General features: G+C 44.1%; 1 protein-coding gene across 2 annotated transcripts in view; it reads left to right on the top strand.

Annotated features, from left to right (window-relative positions):
- Positions 1-25,017, top strand: part of LOC121009503 (RUN and FYVE domain-containing protein 1-like) — a 186,977-nt gene that overhangs the window by 25,069 nt on the left and 136,891 nt on the right. For both annotated transcript variants that reach the window (XM_040442693.1, XM_040442684.1), the window contains 3 exons: positions 134-235; positions 18,372-18,495; positions 19,346-19,407. In XM_040442693.1, coding sequence (XP_040298627.1) covers positions 134-235; positions 18,372-18,495; positions 19,346-19,407 — 288 coding nt within the window. The remainder of the gene's footprint in view (positions 1-133; positions 236-18,371; positions 18,496-19,345; positions 19,408-25,017) is intronic.

Here is a 25,017-nt window from a genome sequence, read left to right as displayed (position 1 = left end):
ACTGCAAATGACAATGCATAGCAGTTGTGCCATGTCTGAACATGACCCTAATGTCAAGATATGTGCATACTGTTGAATTTTTGATGGTAAACTGGTATTTCTTTAAGCTCACTTAACAATTCTTGTTTTCAAGGACCTCTGTTGGTAGAGGAAGAGCCTGGTTGCACCTTTCATTGATGCAGAAGAAATTGGCTGATTACTTGCAAGTTCTTATTGATCACAAGGATCTGCTAAGGTAATCTTAGTGTAGCATGATAAGCGTGTTCATGTTCTCATTCCTGTGAAATGAGTTGCTAATTAAAGGGTTTTAAAGAATTTGTATTAATTGCTAAAATATGTGATTGTTAAATTTCCTAGCATTTGCATAGGCCAAGTTGATCTATGAGACACAGCTAATCTGATGCACTTATGGGCATCTTCGGGGCAATGTTTTTACTATTGCATTGTACTCATTTTTGGCTAAAATCATTTTTTCAGTTGGTCTTTATTAAAAATGTTCAGTCATTTTTGAGATACAAGGGTTAAAAAAAATCTGTCTGTTTGCAGAGTATCACTTCTCAGTCCCGTCAGCTGAAGGCTCATGTGAAGCCGTATCACTGATCTTCCGACCTGATAAACACTCATTTGAGGTCTCATTCACAGAACCGTTTTTTGGTCCGCATCTGATCCACATTTTTTGCAGGTCGGATGCGGACCCGTTCATTTCAATACGTATGCTGTCCGCATCCATATGTCCGTTCCGTAGTCCTGCAAAAAAGATAGAACATGTCCTATTCTTGTCTGTTTTTCAGACAAGAATAAGCATTGTTACAATGGGTCTGCAAAATGAGAAAACGGATGCAACATGGATGTCACAGACGTCATCTGTATTTTTTCCAATCTCCATGACCGCACCAGGAGAGAGTGTCAGCCTCCCAGGACAGGAAACCCACATGTAAAAAAAGGAGGAGCCTTTCCCTTCCTCAGTGGTTTCCTGTCCTAGGAAGTGGATCCTACAGGTGTGCGTCATAGAGGGGAGTAGTTTCTCCCTGGCAGCGGATTTCCATAAAGCTCAGGAAGTGGTTCTCCCTTCCTTTTGTAATAATCCAAGAAATCTGAAGAAGATTTAATTCAATCATTTGGATGTTAGGAGATGTGTATTAGCTTATTTGGAGGCTACTCAAGAGCGGACAAAATCAACTTCGTTGTTTATAGGAGTGTAATTATAATTTTTTTCAGAATCGCCATTTTGCGGATGCAAAATGCATATGCTCGTGTGCATCCTCAGCCATATTCTTATCAGTTTGATATGAGTTTAGCTATAATGAGTGTTTGAGGTAAGGAGGTCAGACATAAAGCTTCACATAAGCCATCAGATGATGGAACTCAGGAGCGACAGTCTCCAGATGATGAAAAGCATTTTTTTAATCATTGTATCTCAAAAACGGATGAACATTTTTAATAAAAACCAATTGATAAAATGATTTTCAGACAGATTTCTCCTGAAGGTATCTATAACCTTTATAGATGTATTGCAGACTCCCATCTATCAGGTGATAAAGGATAGGCGATATGTATGCCATAAACATCCCACTTTAAAAAGCTGACGGTGCAAGACGAGTATGAGCATATTTGTCCTGTTAATTGCATGGGCATAACAAGTGTGCCCATACAATTAGGAGAAGAACATTGGCTGTAATACACATTGGATGTTTTTCGGTCCACAAATTGCTGATCCGCAAAACACGGATTCCGACCGTGTGAATTTCATTTTTTGCGGAACGGAATGTTCGGCCCCTAGTAGAACAGTCCTATCCTTGTCTGTATTGTGTACAATTAAGAGTACAGGTTCTATTTTTTTTGCGGAACGGCCATGTGGACATATGGACACGGAATGCATTTTCGTTTTTTTGCAGTTTTTTTGCATTGAAGTGAATGGTTCCACATATGGGCCACAAAAATGAAACAGACGTGGAAAAAAATAAATTTGTGTTCGTGAACGCTAAAGGAAAGACAGCGGAGAAAAGTTAACTTATGTTTTGGTTTTGTTTGAGTTTTTTGCCACGTAGCACGTGGTACTTTAACCCCTTCAGGACCTTGCCATTTTTCACCTTAAGGACCATACCAAATTTTGCAAATCTGAAGTGTCACTTTATGTGTTAATAACTCTGGAACACTTTTACTTATGCATGCCATTCTGAGATTGTTTTCTCATGACACATTGTACTTCATGGTAGTAGTAAATTTGAGTAGATTTGTTTTTCCTTTATTTTTTTTAAAAAGTCCATAAACTGGAAATTTGATAAAATTTTAATTTCAATGCTTTTTAAGACAGAGAGTGATAACTTATAAAATGCTTATTACTTTACATTTCCCATATGTCTTTGTTGGCATGATTTTGTAAATGTAATTTATTTTATTTTTTTAGAAGCCTTTGAATTTTTGTAGCAATTTGTACATTTCCAAAACCCACTTTTTAAAGGACCAATGCCGTTTTGAAGTTACTTTGTGGGGCTTAGGCTACTTTTACACCTGCGTTAGGTGCGTATCCGTCTTGTATCTGCACAGACGGATCTGCACCGATAATGCTAGCGCTTGTATCCGTTCACTACGGATCCGTTTGCATTATTCTTTCAAAAAAAAAAGTCTGTCAAAACGGAGCCAGGAGAGAAGCTAATGTCTCCTGTCCATTGCTCTGATAGTAGTAATTACCATATGGAGCAGGAGACAGTAATGGGGGCACAGCGGGCGAACGGAGCAGCGCCCAGGAATAATAGTAGGTGCAGGGAGATCCCTGGGCGCTGCTCTATGTAGCCTGGTTACTTAAAGTCCTACATTCATGGGTGGCGCAGTGCGCCCACCCCTTTCTCCTTATTGGTGGCAGCGGCACAGGCACCTTCTCCCCTGTGCTGCTTAGGGAACATGAGCGCGCTCACACCAGCGCGCTCATGTTCTGTGATACTGGACTGCGCAGCAGCGCAGCCCAGTATCGAAAAAATTGAAATCCCGGTATCGATACAAATGTATTGATTTGAGTATCGAAATTTAGATACCCGCAACAACCCTACTGTGGACAGATTCTTCCACCTGAACTGTGGATCTCTGCAGACCATGGTACTCTTGGCTGCTTCTCTAGTTAGTGCTCTCCTTGCCTGGGCTGTCAGTTTAGGTGGAGGTACGTTTGCAATTCTTCCATACTCCTTCCATTTTCAGATGATGGATTGAACATTTTTCTGTGAAATGTTCATAACTTGGGATATATTTTTATAACCTAACCATGCTTTACACTTCACATCTTTATCACTGACCTGTCTGGAGTGTTCCTTGGTTTTCATGATCACTAATGTTCTGTAACAAACCCCTGATGCCTGTAGTTATACTGAGAATAATTTACACACAGGTAGATTTTTTTTTATTTGTACTAATTATGTGATTTCTGAAGGCAATCGGTCACACTGGATTTTATTAAGGGGTAACACTAAGTACAAATTCTTTTTAAACCCCCCCCCCCCCCCCCCACAAAAGAAAAAAAAAAACACTAAAAACTGAGCATTCAGTAAAAAATACGGTATTGATTGGTGCTCAGGTTTGCAGGATGTCCAAGTCTGCATTTGTGCAAAAATTGCAGTATAAAAATTTACCCTGAACACTAGCTAAAAATCTGTCTATAGAGATCTCTCTCTCTGATGAGCACTTGGTGTTCACAGCTCACACACAGAAAGTGGTGCAGAGCTGGAGGGAAAAAAAGAAAAAAAAAGAAGTCACAGATTGATTGTTTGTCCAAAAAAAAGCAGGAAGGGGGATAGGGACAGGGCTTAGGGATTAGGGGGGTGGTTTAGGGATCTGGAACTACTGCAGATGAAAAAAAAATGATCACTGCAGGAGTCCTAGAGATTTTTTTATTTTCTTCTTCCACAGGAGAGTAATGGAGATCGCAGTGGAGCACGCGCACCACAAGTCCCAGTAAGCCAACTAACAGCACGGAGGGGCACAGAACCTCTCTGCACTCAGTCATTGACTAGAATGGTGGCATGCATACGTTAACTTCCTGTCCCTTCTGATGCTGTAATGCTGCCACTGGCTGGAGCTTTGTTCCAGCCAATCGCAGAGCTGGTAGTGGACGCCAAACACTAGTGTCCCCTGCCTGACCTCGGGGGAGACTGGTGCTGTCAGAATTCTGTCTGATTCTGCTCCCCGCTGCTCCCATAGAAGTGAATGGGAGCGCACCGCGCACGTGCGGCCCCTGCTCCCATTCATTTCTATGGGGCAGACGGAAGTAGCCGAGCCAACGGCCCCATAGAAATGAATAGAGGGCAGCTGCACATGCGCAGTGCACCCTCCGTTCATTTCCCTGCTCCGTGGGACCTGCACCTAACAGACAATGGGGGCATATCCTATCGATATGCCCCCATTGTCTGAGATGGCAAAACCCCTTTAAGTCACTCTCTGCAGCACTGCACATGTATGGCGCAGGTAGCCTATGGATTAATTTAGGATCTGGGGGGGGGGGTCATACTGATATGGAGTACATAGAGTAGTTATAGTCTGTGATAGAGGAGGGGACGTTGAGGATTTAGTGGGTCTGGGGTTCGCAAGGAACATAAGGAAGTGACCTAGGAATAAGTGTACTAGTGATGAGCGAACTGTTCATCTACATAACTCCTATTTATTGTGATCCCTATGTCCGTACGGGCATTAGAATGTATTGCCTCCTTTGAATAAGGCCACTGTTAATGCATATATTGATTTCTACCTTGCCGGACAGGACCTGTTATGGTATACTGCATCATTTAGCACGTTTTATTTCTCCATATAGGGATTGATGGGGCTGAAGAGACATTGTGACGATAGTGATATACTGTATTTTCCCAGCGCCTCCCCAACGGCACTCAACAGGAGGGTGTCCCCGCCCCCCGGACAGGAAACAACCCGGAAGCTGAAGTTTAAAAGGACTCCTCTCCTTACCTAGGTCAGTGTTGTTTCCTGTCCCCGGGTCGCGCAGAAGTTCCTCCTGTTGTGTTCCAGGAATTTTTTTCATTGGTGCACGGTCTGGTCTCTTCCCCAGATTCTGGGAGGGCCGTGATAGGGGACCTCGGGGACGCCGTGCCTCCCTTCTCCATCCTCCGGCGTAAGTCCTTCATTGCAAGGCTACCCTGGGCTCCAGTCGCTTGCTCCCTTTAGCCAGAGCAAGGAATAGTTTTAGCAGGCGTTCTGTGAGCGGAGACTCCCCGTGTCAGAGCGGGGAGAGTCTCCTATTGGCTGAAGAACGGCGCTTGTGTGATGACGTCTTTACGGCGTCACGTGGGGAAGTGCGCCGGGACGTCACACCATATGCCGGCATTTGAAAAAAGCCGGGAACACTGGCGTCTTCCCTGCGGTGTATCCGGCTCTGGTTATGTCTGCTCCTATTGATTTGGACGCTGCCCGCAAGCCAATGGATCCAGCCTCAGTCGCCCTTAGCCCGGTAAGCCTCCTCTCTGTATCTAGGTTATACACCTTTTTTCACCCTGGGTGCCTGGTGCTGGGGGAATCTCTCATATTAAACTTAGTTCCATTTAATCCTTTCTTGTGATTACTCTTAGGGCAGAGAAACCTCCATTGCCAAGGCACCAGGGGCTGAATCAAGCCGCAAAAAATGCTATATTTGCCGGAAATCTGTCCCTAAGGGCAAGAAATCTTTATGTACAAAATGTACGGAAAAAATTGTGTCTGAAGAATCCCCCTCTATTTTGGATTCTCTGCACAATATAATTAAAGAAGTGAATGCAGCAGTGAAATCCAGGCTGCCACCTTCATCTCCCCAGGCCCCTACTTCCCATAGATCTCTGAGCTCCCTGTCATATGGGTTGGAGTTAGATGAAGGAGAAATTACCTCAAGTAATAATTCTGACTCCTCAGAAGATGAGTCGGGCAGACCATTATTTCTTCCAGAAGACACCCAAGGTCTCTTGAAAACTATAAGAGCCACTATGAACCTGAAAGATACCAAGGAAAGCGTATCCTTACAAGACCAGATGTTCCAGGGTCTGGGGGAGAAGAAAAGGCGGGTATTTCCGATCCACAATAATATAAAATCACTCATATCCAGAGAGTGGAAGGATCCTGAAAAACAAAAAGTCCTCACTCCCATTTGAAGACATGGGCCTACTCCGGGATCCGATGAATAAGAAATGCGAGAGCCTGTTGAAAAGAGCCTGGGAGACGAACACAGCCATGTTCAGGCCTAGTATTTCAGCTACATGCACCGCAAGATCATTATCCGTGTGGTTATCTCAGCTAGAAGGTCATTTGGCGGCAGGTACTCCTAGAGAAGAGATCCTGGCATCCCTATCGGTACTTAAACAAGCTTCAAATTTTTTGGCGGACGCCTCAGCAGACTTGGTGAAGCTTTCTGCAAGATCCGCAGCTATATCAAATGCCACCCGCAGAGTTGTGTGGCTTCGATCCTGGTCAGGAGATACAGGTTCAAAGAACCGCCTTTGCTCGATCCCTTGCGAAGTGGATAGACTTTTTGTCTCAGTCTTGGACGACATATTAGAAAAAGAGTCCGATAAGAAAAAAGGTTTCCCATCAGAGCCAAAGTATTTTCACCAGAGACGGTCCTTTCGTTCCCAAAACAAGTCCAGAGGTGACCAGAAAAGGAGAGAATCCTCAGTAAGATGGCAGGTTTTAAAAGGCAGAGGCAAAGGTTTCCTTTTCAATCCAGATAAGTCATCAAAATCCTCCCAATGATGCCAGAGGTCAGGTGGGGGCAAGACTAAAAAATTTCGCTCCAAGCTGGAAGGAAATGGGAACCTCTCCTTGGATACTGGCCGCCATTCAAGAAGGATTCAAGCTAGAATTTGATTCCTACCCACTGTTCTGGTTCTATTTTGGTTCTGACCCAAATGTCAGTTACTTTGTGACAGCTGTTTCCAATTATTCTATTTTTAGGCAATATTGCAAATCTGTGCGCAGAGAGAGAGGAACTGACTCACCACGAGACGTTATGAGACAATACTCTGTTTTATTTGAGGAAGTTAAATTTTTTATATTCCCTTATCAGGGCGTTATCTAATAAGCATCTAATAAGCATATTTATGATAGGCTTAATGTTAATGTCCAGTATCTCAAGTACACGTACTTAGTTCTGCAATTCGCTATATATGGATATAAAAGTGCGCAGATTATATGTTATCCTATCGCATACAAGCTTTATACTTATGTACGTCATGTACGTAATGTACTTGTATAAAAAAAGCAAGCATATGATTATTTGGTAATTGCAATACTGAAAAGGGGAAGTAGGGGAGAAGAAGGAGGGGGAGGCAGACAGACAGGAGGGAGAGACAAGAGGGAGAGAGAGAGAGACATGTAAATCAAGAATACATTGTCATCCCATCGATGGGATGCGTGTATCCAGGTAGGTTTTCCCTCCAATTTCACTGAGGTGGGTGTTGTGAGCAGGATCAGGTATGGACCTTCAAATCTGGGTTCAAGGGTAGACCTCACGTGCTTCCTCACCACCACCCATTCACCTGGTTTCAATGTGTGAGAGTCATTTAAATCGTTGGGATCTGGAATAGAAGAGAATACTGACGCATGTATGTTAGACAATTGTTTACATAAGGTTATTACATATTTTGCAACTGACTCATAATGCATTTGTATTTGTTGTGGGAAGTATCGTCCAAGACGAGGCCCTGATCCAAACAAAATCTCATGTGGTGTGAGTTTATGTGGAGGCTTTGGGGTGTGCCTGACAGAAAAGAGCACAATAGGCAAACAATGTATCCAAAGGAGTCCTGTCTCCCTGGTCATTTTCAATAGTTTAGATTTCAGTATCCCATTTAAGTGTTCCACTTTTCCGCTCGATTGTGGTCTGTAGGGTGTGTGATAGGCTAAATGTGACCCTATCATCTTCCAAACTTCCTGGGTTAAGCTAGCAGTGAATGCTGGGCCCTGATCACTCTCAATGAACTCAGGTACTCCGAACCTACAAACAGTTTCCGGCATTAGGTTTTTTTGCAGTTGTTATAGCTGTCTGATTTCGGACGGGGTAGGCTTCTGGCCAGCAAGAGAACAAGTCTACCACTACTAGCACATATTGAAACCCTTGACACATTGTCATCTGGATGTGGTCAATTTGAATTTGTTGGAATGGGTACTGGGCCTTGGGGAGACATTTAGTTGGTGTGGGCTCTGTTCTTCCTGGATTACATTATGCACAGATCAGGCAAGATTGGCATGTTCTAAACAAAACTGGGGTAATTCCTGGTGCTTCCCAGATTTTGTCAATCAGTTCTTTCATGATGGTTTTAGACACATGAGTAGGGCCATGAGCCAGACTAGCTACCATGGGGTATAGACTTCTGGGAAGGCACACTCTTTTACCTTGAGTCCATAGTCCGTTTTCTTCCTTGATAGCAGCTTCTTTCTTCCAAGTCCCTTTTTCACCTGGGGTGGCCTGTTCCTGCATTTTCTTCAGCAGGTCCCACGTAACAAGTTCTTCAGTGGATTCTTCAGTGACCGACATCACTGGGGAGGGCAATGTCACATCTTCTTCTCCTTGTATAGCTGCCTTTTTTGCAGCCTGATCAGCTAGGGCGTTTCCCCTAGCTTCTGGGGTGTCTGCCTTTTGCATGAGCCTTTATTTTTACAACTGCCACCTGAACTGGCAGCAATACGGCTGCCATAAGGGTTGATACTGCCACAGCATTTTTTATGGGGGTTCCAGCAGCTGTTAGAAAGTCACGTGCCTTCCATATGGCTCCAAAGTCGTGGACCACTCCATGGGCGTATCTTGAGTCAGTATAGATGTTGGCTGTGGATTCTTTAGCCATAGAACATGCTTCTGCTAGAGCCAGTAGTTCAGCCTCCTGAGCCGATTGATGTGGGCTCAGTTTCTTGGCACATAGGACTTCAAATTCACTGGTGACTGCCATACCAGTATGAAACCTTCCTTTGTCATCGGCATACCTGGAGCCGTCCACAAATAGGATCCACTGTGGATTTGTCAGTGGAGTTTCACTGGTATTGGGTGGAGTCCCTACTTCAGCTTCCATCAGTTCTAGGCAGTCATGTTCCGTGTTTTCATAGGATGAGTTCCTTGCTGTCCAGAGTTCTTCTTCTTGTAAGTCCTCTTCCGCTTGCATGTCTATGAAATCCAGTTCTTTTTCCTCTGATTCTTCCCACTCCCCCCTTGGAAGAGGAAGTAGGGCTGCGGGATTTATGATATGACACCTTTGGATTGTAATATTATCTGGGAGCAGGAGGCTGCACTGGAGTCTAAGGTGACGCTGAGTTGTAAGATGTTTTGGTTGCGTTTGTTGCAATATGGCAGATATATCATGTAGAGCCAGGATTGTAAGTTGATGACCTAACACAATATCAGATGTAGTGTCAAGGAGCAGGCTAGCTGCATGGACAGCCTTGACACAAGAAGGAGCAGCTCGAGCCACAGGGTCTAATCTTTTGGAATAGTATCCTATAGGGCGATTTCGGCCACCATGTGCTTGGGTGAGGACTCCAGTGGCGTGGCCCTTCTTCTCCATAATGTACAATTTAAAGGGCAGGCTGTAATTAGGAATACCTAGTGCAGGAGCAGCTGATATGACCTTTTTTAGTTCACAAAATGACTGGTGCACTTCAGGTGTGAGAGTAAAGGGTTTAGAAGCATCACGTGGAATACCGTCATATAATGGCTGCATGAGGATGCTAGCATCTTGGATCCAAGGTCTGCAATATGACACGAGACCTAGGAAAGTCTGCAGTTGGTTGGGGGTCTCGGGAATAGTTAGTAATAGTTTTAAGTCTGGCTTAGTTTACAACCTTTGGAAATGCAGTGTCCAAGAAATACAACCTTGGGGAGGCAAAACTGAAGCTTACTCCTGGAAACTTTGCAGCCTACTGTGGATAGGAAATGGAGAAGGGAAATGGACATTTTCAGGGCCACTTCCTGTGAAGGGGCACACAGCAGAAGGTCATCCACATATTGTAATAGCGCCACTTGTGGATGTTCAGCTTGCCATGGTGTGAGCACTGTTGACATGGCTTTTGTGAAACAGGAAGTACTATTCTGTGCTCCCTGTGGTAACACTGTCCATGTATATTGATGATTCAGATGTGTAAAAGCGAATAAGTATTGTGAGTCAGGGTGTAGAGGGACTGAAAAGAATGCATTTGCAAGGTCTATGACTGTGAACATTTCAGCTGTTGGTGGAATGCCTGAGAGTAGCGTGTGTGGATTGGGCACCACCGGGGTGTCTAGGATGGTGCACTCATTGACCACCCGTAGGTCATGGACCATCCTATATACAGGAGGTTGACCTTTTATTCTCTTTTTCTTAATGGGGTATAATGGAGAATTACAGGGAGAGGACGTTAGCTTAACTTGTTGGGCACTAGACAGTGGGTATTGAGCCTTATAGGGTAACACATTAGGATTTTTGAGAGTTACCACTACAGGAGGCACTGGAAGCCTACCAATATCTGCAGATCCTTTTGCCCATAAACTAGGTGGTAATTGATCAAGCTCAGGGGCTTCAGCTCTTGAGCTGTCCTTAACCTCTGCCTGTACTGTCTGCAGAGCCATGAGTGCACAAGTTTGTTCAGGATTTAGGCCGGTGGAGAGAGTAACAGTGCCGTCTTCATAGAACTGTATATTGGCCTGTATCTTTTGCAAGAAATCAGCTCCAAGTAAATTAAGGGGGCAGGTGCTACTTACAACAATTTGGGATAAAGTTCCCGGAGGCATGTGTAACTGAGGACTGCAACTTGATACCTCTAAGGATTTGGTGGTGGGATTATGTTGGACAACACCTTCAAGTCCATAGCATGGAAGGGTTATGTCAGTAAGCCAGTGTGGAAGGGTGACAGTCTCAGAGAGTACACTGCGGGCTGCACCAGTGTCAATTAGAAATGGGATGTCTTTTCCAGCCACCTCCAGAGTTATACTGGGGGAGGGGCCGGCAGGAGGGGCGGTGACTGCCATATACTGTGAAAACCTTCCTGACACTGGTTTGCCTGCCTCCTAGACTGAAGGAGGGGGGGGAAAGTCTGACTGTTGTTGACTTCCCCTTTCTTGGTAAGCTTGCCACAGATGGCGACTTAGACAAAGGCGTCTGATATGACCTGGCCTGCCACACCCAAAACAGACTCGGGGCAAGGACTGATTGTCTGCACTCATTACAGCCATTATGGCTCGAGTTCGCCTCGGGGCATTTGCTTCCAACCCTTTTGCTATCTGTTCTAACTGGTCAAAGGGCAAGGACTTCCATTCAGGACGGACTGAAATTAACAGTTTGTTTATTTCTGGGCGCAGACCATCCACTAGGGTACGGGATAGAAGGCGCATGTGGACAGGTTCTTTCAGATTATATCCCATGTCCTGATAAGTTTGTTTAACCCTCAGTGCAAACTTCTCTGTAGATTCTGTCTTATCTTGGAGCGTAGAGGACTGTTCTGCTAACTTCTCCTTTGCCCACGCTTGCTGTCCATGTATGAAGTGTATTCCAGAATACTCATCACGGGGATCAAAATTGGCCCCGTTCAAAGTGGGCTCTTTTATGTGGTCTAGCACTATAGAGGAATAATCTCCTGTTTTGTTTTCTACTATACTCTTTCAATCAGACCATGTGCAGCCATATGTTTGATATACCTGCTGCATTTTCCTGTAGAATGGCATGGCATGTGTTTCTGGGTCAGGCAGCATATTCACTATGGTGAACAGCTGTTGCGGTGTAAAAGAAACATATTTGGGTGGTCCGGTGGGTGGTCTTATCTGGCCTAAAGTGTTAACTATAGTTTCATAAGTTTTAAGTTCTGTATCTTTTATCTGATCCTGTAGGGTATTTAGTTGCTCTTGGAAATCCGTACTATGGGGGAACAACCGTCTAATGGTTGCAACTTCATCTGGGGTGCCTTCTTATTGATCACGGGTCCCCCTGATGACTGTGCAAAAGATCTTGTATTAAGATTGGGGCTAACTGGTTGTTCACCTACAGGGGTACCAGTACTGTCTGCATGATATTGCTCTGCTGACTCTTGTGCCATTTTACCAGTTGTCCCTTCTGCCTCACCTTTTTCATCCTTTCCGGCAACCATGATATTCATAGGTACCTGTTTAACTGTCCCATCTGGATAGACTATGGGATATAATGGAGTAGCTTTTGAGACGGGAGGTTTTGGGCAGAGAAGTATCTCTGGTCGCCTATGGGGCGGTGGCTGTGGACAAGATGGTGCAGTGGCTGGGACTGGGAGGGTACTCACAGGAAACATGGACACATGATGTTGTGGGCGTGGTGCCCCACAAGCTAGACAATTTTCTCTAAAGATTGGATTCTGTTGTCCACATACATTACAAACCCATGCATCATCAGTTAACTTGATGCCATTTTTATAGGGCGGTGGACGGTCAGCACTTCCTAATTTCTTCATGGTACAAACAAACATCTTTAACTTTTTATCATATTCCTGACATCCTCCCGTCTCCTCAAATTCCCTACTACAATCCCGCCATGCTCTGACTAGCGGAGTTAACTTTTGATCCTCTAGTTTTCCTCGTTTTTTCTTCAACAAGTTGTCCCATGTTTCACTACACAAGGTTCCACCCTTTGGTATACCAAAGTTCCTTTCTAACGTACTGAAACCCTTTAAGAATTTATTTCCCTTTCTGTCTTTCACATACCGGGTAGGTGTGAAAGAGTCCTTATTCAAACTCTGAGTTTCCCATCACAACTCACTCTGCGGTCATCCTTGAGCCTACTGGAGCCGACCAGGGGAAGGACTAGACGGATACGTGCCTGCAGCCTGTTTTGAGTCTAATTCTGAGGCAAAACACTGGCCAGCATATTAAACCGATTCCTCCCCTTTCTGAGACCTCTTCAGTGACGGACAGATACTCTGACTGTCTGTCAGGTTCAGGCACACAAGGCAACACAATAGCAACTGTCACAAAGATCTTCATCTTCCAAAGTATACACTATTTAACTATGGGGTTCTTACTCACATGCCCTCGAAGATGCCCCAGACTGCTGCCACACCCTTCCCTCAAACTGATTCTAAGAGGCTACACCAGGGGACACAATACAAGTAGGATAACTTCTATTTTCCTACCTTATTTTACGGGTCGCGATCCCGGTGTCCGTTATTGCGCCTCCCCTTGTCCGGTCCCCGGGGGTACGAGAACAGGGGGTCCTCTCCTCGAGCCCCACGTTGGGCGCCAAAGATGTCCTGTTTCTATTTTGGTTCTTTGTTACTTTGTGACAGCTGTTTCCAATTATTCTATTTTTAGGCAATTGCAAATCTGTGTGCGCAGAGAGAGAGGAAATGCATACGTTAACGTCAATTTTTTTTTTCTACCATGGAACTGTATGGTGAACGGACGCCACTCTACGGCATCAGTCTGAGGCATCTGTTAACACATACATTTTTGGTATGCATTAAATAGTTGCCAAAAATAGGATGTGAACCCAGCCCTAGTGTCAGAATAAGCACCAGTACATAGCAGAGCAGCGTGGCGGAGAGGGGAGGCCGCCATGTACTGACAGAGCGCTACCTGGTCCTGGTGGTCAGGGATGAGGACAGTTTCCCAAGGATCATTTTCTACTGGGAAATACAGGGCACAGTGTAATACAGTAGAATCTATTTAATATAAAGATATTAGCCCTACCCCCGAATAATAATACAATTAGGTGGTCATTTATTATATAGAAATTAGTCTATGTTAGGCGTATTTCTGACACAGATTGTGGTGCAAAGGTCCCTAGCACAGCAATCTGCTTATTTTTCCCGCTCATGCCAGGTCTAAAAAAGGATGGTGTGGGAAGGGAAAGGGATACAGTTATGGCCATCCAGATATTGGATACCACCGCCATACATTGACCGGATAACACCTCTGCACAGTGACCGGATAACACTGCCATACAGTGACCGGATAAAAGAGGGCACTGCACAGAGTGTGGTAAGAGGGCACAATGCAGGGAATAAGGGGGCACAGTATGGGGTGAGGTGCACAGTCACATGACTCTGTGACATTAGAAGGTCCTTATGGTGAATGCGGTTCATACACCACCATAATGAGAGGCAGAGGAGTGAGACAAGGGTGTGATTATGTGGCTAAAGATAAAAAATGGAACTGTCGGCCAGTACAGGCCCCAAAAATTAGGCAATAGGCATTCACCTGACAGCACAGAACTTTGGATTCTGTGGCTGGAAGTACATTAGGAGGTCACTGGATAAATATGTAACTGCCGGCCAGTACAGGCCCCAAAAATTAGCCAATAGGCATTCACCTGACAGCAAAGAACTTTTGTATTCTGTGGCTGAAGGTACATTAGGCGGTCACAGGATAAAAATTTAACTGTCGGCCAGTACAGGTCACAAAAATGAGGCATTCAACGGACATAAAAGGCCTTTTATGCTGCTGTATTTACCTAAGACAGGGACCGTGATTTGTTCTAGGTGGTGGCGAATATTTGTGGGCTGTCATGAGGAAATTCAATCAAACGTGGTTGACTCGACACATGTGTTGAATTCCTTCGAGATCCATGCCTCATTCATTTTTAAAAATGTGAGGTAGTCCACAGTCGTGAGCTAGGCGAGTGCGCTTATCGGTCACGATCCCCCCTGCTGCGCTGAACGTCCTTTTGGAAAGGACACTGGACGAGGGGCAAGCCAACAGTTCCATGGCAAATTGTGCCAGCTCTGGCCACAGGTCAAGCCTGCACACCCAGTAGTCCAGGGGTTCATCACTTCTCAGAGAGTCCACGTCGGCCGTTAACCCGATGTAGTCGGACACCTTTCGGTCTAGGTGTTCCCTGAGGCTGGATCCAGAGGACGGCTGTCGATGGGTTGGTTGCAAGAATGATCTCATATCCGAAGTCACCAACACATCTTCAAACCGCCCTCTTCTTGCATGCGCTGTTGGATTGGTACCCGCAACTGTTTCTCTGTGAGTGGAAATTCCTCTGCCAGCGCCTGCAAAAGCAGAATTTCTCGAAGCAAGGCCTGGAAGTGCTGCATTCTGACAGCCCTCTGTGATGCTGGTAACATTTTCGTCATTTTGTGTTGTACCAGGGGTCTAAGTACGTTGCCACCCAGTACTGGTCCTTGGCCTTTATGCTTTTTATACGGGGGTCCCTCTTCAAATACTGGAGCATGAAGGCCCCCATTTGTACTAAACTGGAAACGATTGAGTGGCCTGGCTCCTGCTCATCATCCAGGATAATGTTGTCCTCGTTCTCCTCCCCCCAGCCACGGACAACATCAGGGATCCCAGAAAAGTTTAAAGCATGCTCTTCTTGCTCCTCCTCCGCCCCGGCACCATCCTCCTCTGACTCCTCTTTAGACTCCTGTTGTTGACTTGTCTCAGATTGAGTAGCCCCCCCCTGGGAATTCATCCAGCATTGCGACTTCCTCATCTTCCTGCTTCTCGACGGCTTGATCAATGACACAACACAATGCATGCTCCAGAAAGAAGGCGTAAGGTACGATGTCATTGATGGCGACTTGGCTGCGACTGACCAGTTTGGTGATCTCATCAAATGGCCGCAGAAGTCTGCATGCGTCGTGCATTAGCAGCCACTGGCTCAATGAAAAAAAAACCAAGCTCCCCAGAACCTGTCCTGCCGCAGAGTTCGTACAGGTAGTCGTTTACTGCACGTTTCTGCTGGAGCAGCCTATGAAGCATATACAAGGTGGAGTTCCATCGCGTTGGGCAGTCACAAATCAGATATCTGACGGGCAGGTGGTGTCGCCGCTGAATGTCAGCAAGGCGAGCCATGGCCGTGTAAGATCTTCTAAAATGGCCAGAGATTTTCCTGGCCTGCCGCAAGACGTCCTGGACCCCGGGTATTTGGCAACGAATCGCTGCACGAATAAGTTCAGGACGTGTGCCATGCATGGCACGTGTGTCATTTTGCCCTGTTTCAGCGATTGGCACCGTTGTCGCACACCACTTTGCCAACTGTCAAATTGAGCAGGGTTAGCCACTGATCGGCCTGTGACCACAAAGCTGAAAGGAGTGCAGGACCGGTGTGGCTCTTGGCTTCCAGGCACAACAGACACAGCATGGCAACGTCTCGCCTGGCACATCAAATAGGTTCTGGGGAGCTTGGGGGGGTGCAGCGGAAGACACGGTAGCAGCGGAAAAGGAGGAGTCAGTCGATGAGGAGAGGGAGGATGGAGTAGGGGGAGGAGAAGAGGCAGGCCTGCATGCAATCCGTGGCGGTAACGCCATATCTACACGGGTGCCACGGGATACATGCTTGACGGTCGTCAGAAGGTTCACCCAGTGGGCAGTAAAAGTTATCTACCTTCCCTACCCGTGTTTGCTAGACCACGTGTCTGTGGTCAGATGTTTCTTGGCACCGACACTGTTTGCCAGAGGTACATTCACTTGCCGCTGAACGTGGCCATATAGCTCTGGGATGCCCTTCTGGGAGAAATATTTCCTTCCGGGGACCTTCCATTGCGGTGTGCCAATGGCCACAAATTTTCTAAAGGCCTCCAAGTCCACCAGTTTTATATGGCAGTAGTTGTCGGGCTAGCAGTTCTGACAAGCCAGCGGTCAGCCGTCGGGCAAGAGGGTTATCCGGCGTCATCCTCTTTTTTTCGCTCGAACATTTGGGGCACGGAAGCCTGCTTCAATCAGTTTTTTTAGGGGGCAACTGGTATATCACACCAGTAGAAATTATTGGTTCCAATAGCGTTTGTCACTCTGTGGAGCTGCGGTAACGCAGCAAAACCGCAAACAAATGCTGCACTACCTAAATGCACTATATAGAAAGTATATTATTGGTATATAACACCCCTGCCTCAATCAGTTTTTTGGGGGGGGCAACTGGTAAATCACACCAGTAGAAATTATTTGTTCCAATAGCATTTAGCACTCTTGTGTGGCTGCAGAACCGCACACAACTGCTGCACAATACAATTGCACTATAATATACTTTCTATGTTACAAAGTATATATAGAAGTATATTACAACCCTCAGTATGTCACACCTATCGATAGCACACCTATACCAGTCATTAAAAGGACTTTTGAGGCCCTATTAGCTAGCGTTTTGTGTCCCTAACAGTCTGTCTCTGCTCCACACAGCAACCTCTCCCTACACTGGCAAAAGACTGAATATAAAATGGCGGCCAGATCGGGTTTATTTATAGGGTAGGGGGTATGTCCATGTGCTGAAATGTCTCAATTGGCTGTCCTGTACCACCTGATGGATGTGTCATGGGTCAAAGTTCTGCACAATGTAAAAGAATATGGCAGGCGCGAATATCGCCATATGTTCGCCCGTTCGGCAAACAGCGAACGAGCAAAGTTCGCCGCGAAATGACCGCCGGGCAAACCGCAAGGCCATCTCTACTAAGCACGTCAACATGACCTTTTTTGAGTAAGTTATCTAAAAGGACATAGCACCAAACCCACCTGCTCATTGTGGTATCTCTTTATCGAAACTGAAACCAAGTAGGGATTAAAGGTGTTGAGCAGGCCATATATATTGATGACCTATTGTCAGTATAGGTCATCAATATCAGATCGGTGGGGATCTGGCTCTATGCAACCGCTGTTTCCTGATACTTTTTATACTTTTTAATCAAAGTACGTAAGTCCATCCACTTTAAAGAGGTCACCTTGACCTGGTGAGTGGTCATTTTGATCATAAAGTATGCAATGTACTTCAGGTGCTGTTTAGAACCTATGCCAGCAGTAATATACCATACACATGTGACTGCTGAGGCCATTGACTGGCTGCCATAGTCACATGACCAAGCCACTTCTGGATCGGCAAAGATCCACAGAGCTGGGAATTGGAACTGTGGACACGAGTGCTTTTTTATTTTGCACATGAAACTCCTAGACCGGACAACTCAACTTAAGGGGGTTGTTCAAGTTATTTTTATTTATTCCTCAGGATAGGTCATCAATATCAGAACCGGGCACCCCCGACGATCAGCTGGTCGAAGAGTAGGCGGGCACCTTGCCATTGCTTACTTATCTTCATTATTTACCTGTTCGTCGTCACAACAGCAGCGGTGAGCAGGTGTACAGTAATTACACCTAAGCAGCTCCATGCACTTCAATAGGATGGCTTCTTATACACTTGAATAGGAACGAGTTGTCCCATTGAAGTGAATGGGAAGGCTTCTTGTAATAACACCTGCTCACCACTATTGTTGTAATGGCAAGCAGATAAACAGTGACGAGAAGGCAGCGCTGGCAGAGTACGCACCTTCTCTTCAAACAGCTGAATAGTGTGGGTGCCGAGTGTCGGAGCCCTGCCGATCTGATAATGATGACCTATCCCTATAGGTCATCAATAAAAATAACTTGGACAACCCCTTAAACATGTGAATATCTATTATTACTAATGTTAATGTTTTTTTTTTCTTTTTCTTTATACAAGTGATTTTTATGAGCATGAAGCTTTAATGATGGAGGAAGAAGGAGCTGTTATTGTTGGGCTTCTTATGGGACTTAACATGATTGATGCAAATTTATGCCTCAAGGGAGAAGATTTAGATTCACAGGTAAGAGTGCAATAAAATTCAAAAATCAATGACATTTTTTCTTTTAGGTTAAACATAAAAAATAGTAGCTTAGCTGCTATTCATGTGTTTGTTGTTTCATCATATCCTCAGTACATTTTTAATATACATAAACATCATTGTGTGCCATAATGATATGCTATATGATATGATACATAATATATTCTAGCTATGAGGTATCAGTGCAAAATGTAAATCCCTCCATCTCTCCAAAAAATCTAAAGAAAACTGTCTATTAGTAAATTCTAAAGTAAAGTGTGGGAAAAATGTGTTTTCCTCATTTTGAGTTTGGTAGCCTAAGAAGTTGTTCTCCTTGTTTCATTTTATTTATGGATGCATTTTTTTTGCTTATAAAGATTATTGGAAAGAGTTTTTGTCATAAAGAGTTATGTGGAGCACACAAAGTTATAAATTTGGCTCCGCTCGTTAGGTAATTTTCTCTTCCTTTGTGGCTGGTGTACTTTAATTTGCTATTTTGCACGCAAAAAAAAAAATATATAGTAAATTTGCAGCATTTTATGACTCCCTTAACCATGCCCCTGTTTCTAGACACTTTTCAGCACTGTCCTGGAAGGTGCAAAAAGTGTGAAAAACGCATAAAAAATGTGGTGAGTGCCTTGTATTCAGCTTTTTTGCCACTTTAGGCACATTTTTTTTTTTTTTTTTGTGAATCTCCCCCCTATATTTTTTTTACTTATCTACTGTATATAAGTGAAACTAGATTTTAAAGAGGGTTTTATTTTTGGATTTCATATTACTTTGCTTGTAGACATTTGTGTTATTTTAATTTTTACTTTTTTTTTTCTTTTTTTTTTTTCTTTTGCTGTTTTAGGTGGGCATCATTGACTTTTCTTTCTGTCTCAAGGATATACAGCAAAATGATAGTGAAAAAAAGTATGTATCACAGTTGAATTTCTTTTTTAAAATTTTTTTTTTACTACTTTTGTTTTAACATGTTGTGCCTAGAGATGAAGGAACACTAAACATAGAAAAGAAAGATAAAAGTACAGATACAATGTAATTGCCCTCATTGCCAGGCTCCATTCACACGACTGTTTGTTTGTATTTTAGAGTCTGCAAAATGCAGATCTGCAAAAAGTATGGATGGCGTCCTTGTGACGTCCATGTTGCATCCATTTGTTTGCGGATTCATTATAACAATGCCTTTTTCCTTTCCGCAAAATGGACAAGAATAAGACATGTTCTATCTTTTTTGCAGAGATGTGGGACGTACGGTGTCCGCATTTTTTGCGGTCCCGTTGAAATAAATGGGCCCACATCCGTTCCGCAAATGATGAGGAGCAAAAATATGGTAATGTGACTGGGGCCACAGTCTGCAGGATTTTCACTTCCTAAAAAAAACAGCCTTGTAGAAATCCAAAATGCAGTTGTTAGTTTCCTGCTAATACGATGTATGTTCTATTTTCTACTTTGGAATGGCTGAAAAGGTTGAGATGTAACCATTTTTGCGTCCAACTGCAGACAGCAGAGGGGGAGGATCATGCTCCAGCCAATTGTCTTACAGCCAGACATAGGACAGTGAGGAAGAAGTGGAATTACCTGTTTGTGCTCCCCCACATCTGCCTGAATTATAATAGTAATATGAGACAAAATAGAATCAAAGAAAAAGACAAGCTGTGTTAATGTCTTTACAAGTGGGATAGAAGGAGATAGGAGGGTTAATGGGTGGTAATTCCACCCAAATCCGCCTGTTCCTGAAAACCAGATGCGAGCGCCAATACTTTTAAGTGATGAGTATGTATAATAAATATATATTTTGATAAATAATAGTTGAAAATATTTCGTACAATAGATGTGGTGTGGGTACGTATCCAGGAGGCCGTCGTCCATAGAATCGACCAAGCCAATGTATGGCAGGTAAATACAGCATATAGGTTAAAACATATGAGTAAAAGAGTGTATAAAAAGATACATGTATCAAACAAAATACTAAAGTATCATATACTTTTACTCACTTCACGAGGGGGGTGGTTTATTAGGATAAGCATAATACACCTGTAAACCTAACACCCCCCAGCCTGGATCACTTCTAGGATGTTACAAGATGAAGGCAGCCAATCACAAAGGGGCTTCTGTTCCGTTGTCTTTATTGTAGTACAAAAATCCGGCTCAACGCGTTTCGGGACAGGCACATCCCTTCATCAGGAGCAATTGCATATAATCCAAAAGTATGGGGTATTTATACCCCGAGGGTACTGACAAAAAGACCGCCAAAAGTATGTGGGAGGATTCTTTCGCCGAATTTTCAGCCGTCCGGAAGCGGAAGTGTCAGGTTGTGTTGGTGCGCATAATCGGAAGGGTGCGGGATGCTGTGTGTGGCCGGAGTTGGTGCGTGTCAGTCTGGAACGCATCTTTTTCTTGTGCACATGCCCAGGAACTTTGAGCATTGCGCTTCTTCCTGGAGTGACTCGGCGACCTGTGCGCAGGTCCAGAAGTTGCATTCCGGTGGTGGTGCGTTCCAAGCTGGAACGCATGTTCTTTTTCCGGCCAATAAGGTTTCTTTGGTTATTCGGTCTCAGTTTGTCATGACTTTATCAGGATAATAGTGTTTAGATTTGTTGTTGTGACATATAAAGGAGCCTCTTAAGTATAAAAATCATTGTGGTGACATTTATTGTTTGTTTTTTTTCGAATTCAAAGACGATGTATAAAACGATGTAAAAAAGTGAAATAAAATAACCTAAAAGTGGATATACTGCTTGTCTCGTTATTTTCACTCCTTTTTTCATTTTCATATTTTTGTATATATATGGTTCCCCTGTGTGATCATGTGAGTGTAGAAATACAATGATATTCATGGGATATATGTACGTTATGAGAGAGATGTACACACAGATATACAATAAGATCAGGGTCTGGGATGGTGTAGGAGGGTTGTATTGGGGTTGTGATTTGGGGTTCTTGAGTTCTATCTATACGCAATACCATTAAACGTCATGACTTTAGGTCTAATGTGTTTTGTTACTTCGAGTGCTATGTTAATTAATGTCCTGTAATAAGCCATAATTTAATAGATCAATAAATATATAAATAAATAGATAGATAACTACATAGATGGTTTTTTTATGGGGGAGCTGATGGGGATAAAACGATATAGAGGAATTGGTGGGCATAAAACTGAGAGTGATGTCTTATTAGGACCTGTATTTTGTTATTTATATATATATATAGTGTGAATATTTAGTAGTTGACATGTTCAAATGTTTCATTTAAACCATATGGAGTAAGGGTATTAAGTTGTTATATCCAGAACATCTCCTTCCGACATAATTGTTGGAAGGAGGGGGATTGTTCCAATAGAATTACTTTAAGATCTAGGGGATTACCCTCATGTGACAAGGAATAATGGTGTGATACACTGTGTGTCAAAACTTTTCTTTTTATATTTGATCTGTGCTCATTCATGCGCTCCCTGAGGGTTTGTGTGGTGCGGCCAACATAATATAGGTTGCAGGGGCATTGAAGCAAGTAAATTTATATTTTTTCCTCTCCCCTCCATGACGGCACCTTACTTGGAGATTATCCTCCTCCTCCAGCCAGGCAGGGACAGGAAGGTTCAAAAAGGCCCGCCTCCTCACTCATCTTCAGTGTCTTCCTGTCCCTGCCAGGTGGAGGATAGGAGTTATCTCTGCGCTCCGATCGGGAGCTATGCGCATGATGGAGGGTGCATTGCGCCGGCTACGGGCTTACCTTGGGCAAGTAAGTCCGTTCTGTGGAGTGCCTGCCGCGTTTTTTTGTTTGTTATAACTCGCGCGCGCATAGTGGCAGGCTGCGGCACCCGGACACTCAAGGGAGCACTTCCGGGTTCTAGGCCGTCCGCTACCCGAGATTCTCGGCTCCGGCGGGTGACGTCATCCGGGGGTTTAATAGGGGTGGCTTGATGATGCCGGCCTGGATGATGTCGGAGGTCCTGGGGAGACCTCCGGCCATGCGGATTTAAAACTGGCGCCCTGGTCAAGACGAATGTCACCCTCTGACCAGAGAAGTGGCAAGCATTACTGCAGCCTCGGCCATCCACACACATGGATCCGGAGGAAGCTATGGAACAACCTGTTGCAGTGAGTGACATCCAGGTTGTGAGTATGGAATGCTGCTTGCACATGCTGCTAATAAGCCTTTCTCATCTATTCCTTTTGTATGACTGTTAAACCTAAAATTGCGCAAAAATCTAAAGTTCTTAGATGTCGCGTATGTTCTGTTAAACTCCCCGAAAATCATCCTAAAAGACTTTGTGAAAAGTGCATTGATAACATAGTCAGGGAGGAAGTCCCGTCTTTAAGACAGGAACTGCAGGGTCTGATTAAGCAAGAAATAAAGTCTTCTTTTTCAGATTTTTCAGCAGCCGCTAGCATACCATCAACATCAAAACAGGGGTTCAGGCAAAAATCGCCCTTAAAAACCTCTACATCTTTCTCTTCCGATGTTTCTTCGGATAGCGATGAGAGTAGTAGTAATTCTGACTCTGATGGCGATTTTAAAAATTACTTATTTTCATCCGACGATATAAACGATCTATTAGAAGCGGTTAGGGATACCATGGAAATTAAAGAAGAAAAAATACATAGATCCGCCCAAGATAGAATGTTTTCAGTATTAGAAACCAAGAAAAAGAGAGTATTTCCGGTACACCAAAATCTGCAGTCTCTTATTTTGAGGGAGTGGAAAAATCCAGACAGAAAAGTTTTTCTGCCCTGAACAATTAGAAAAAGGCTACCCTTCGACAAAAAAGAATTATCCCCGTTCTTAAATTGTCCCAAAATAGATTTATCACTCGCAAACTTGCTAAGGGTACTCCTTTACCGTTTGTAGATACGGGGTCATTACGTGACCCTACGGATAAAAAGGTGGATGCTAACCTTAGGAGAACCTGGGACGCGGCCGCGGCATTATTTAAACCTAATATCGCGGCCACATACGTAGCTAGATCCCTAAAAAGTTGGCTGGTACAGCTGGAAGCATTACTAAAATCCAATACCCCATACGAAAACTTTGCAGACTCCTTCCCCCTCTTATCAAAAGCTGTAGATTTTTTGTCAGACACAACAGCGGATTCCGTTAGGCTGACCGCAAGAGCTACGGCCCTAGCTAACAACTCTAGAAGGGCACTTTGGTTAAAAGCTTGGTCTGGAGACACAGGCTACAAGGCAAAATGATGCAACATCCCGTTTTATGGTAATCTTCTCTTTGGTCAGGACTTAGATAAGATTCTAGAGAAAGCCTCTGATTCCAAAAAGAGCTTCCCGGAAGATACAAAGAAAAGGAAAACTCAATTTTTTCGTCCCAAAAAGAAGGGTAGTTTTCAAAACAAAAGGAGTAAAACCGAAAACTGGAGATTGGGAAAACAGAAAGGGAAGGGCTTTATGTTCTCTCCGCGTTCTGAGGAGTCTTCCAAAAAATGACGCCAGAACCCCAGTGGGGGGGAAGACCGGGGAAATTCGTGGAGCGCTGGGAAAATACTCATGCAGCCGCTGGTTATTAAATACCCTCCACGAAGGGTACAGTATTCCCTTTGTCAAAAGTCCCCCCACTCTAATTGTTCAGACTCCAGTTCAAAGCTCGGAACATCTTCAGCTATATCTGGAGCAAAAAATCGAACTGCTAGTTCAGATGAACGTTCTTGTTCCTGTACCGACGAATCAAGTCGGTCTGGGATGTTATTCCAGGGTTTTTATGGTAAAAAAGCCAAACGGGAAAATGTGTCTTATCATAAATTATGAAAATGCTGAACAAGTCCATAAAGTACGCAAAATTCAAGATGGAATCTATAAAAACCACGGTCAAAGTTTTACAAGAAGGGGCATTTCTAGCATCCATAGACTTAAAAGATGCGTATTTTCACGTACCCATTCATCCAGAGTCACAACAATTTTTGAGAATAGCGGTAGGGGTCCAAGGGCATCTAAAACATTTTCAGTTTCAAGCACTGCCGTTTGGGATAACAACTGCCCCCAGGCTTTTAACGAAAATTATGCTAGAGATGATAACCCCTCTGAGAAAGGAGAAAGTAATGATAATTCCATACCTGGACAACCTTTTGATAGTGGGGGACTTCCAGAAAGACCTAGAAACCAATCTCACTTAGTTCCCACGCAAAAAATAGTTTTTGGGGGAATTCTCATAGATTCAGTGAGTCAAAAATGTTTTTTACCAGTAGAGAAGGTTGCAAAAATCCAATCCCAAGTAAAACAATTCAGAAAACAAAAACCCACACCATAAGGCAAACGATGACCCTGATAGGGTCTTTTACAGCTTGCATCCCGGCAGTGAAGTGGGCGCAAATGCATTCCCGTCCTCTTCAGAGATTTATGTTAAGAAAATGGAACCGGAAGCAGGATTCCTTAGACAGACTATTCCGGATCACATTCTGTCCTCACTAAAATGGTGGGAATTAAATTCAAACCTGCAGAAGGGAGTACCGTGGATAGTGAGAAATCAGTTGATCCTCACCACGGATGCCAATCTCTGGGGCTGGGGAGTGCATTT

Source organism: Bufo bufo, chromosome 1 (genome assembly GCF_905171765.1).
Source record: "Bufo bufo chromosome 1, aBufBuf1.1, whole genome shotgun sequence".
Classification (NCBI taxonomy): Eukaryota; Metazoa; Chordata; class Amphibia; order Anura; family Bufonidae; genus Bufo; species Bufo bufo.
Note: the sequence above shows the minus strand (reverse complement) of the source record. Positions and strands in the feature narration are given on the sequence as shown.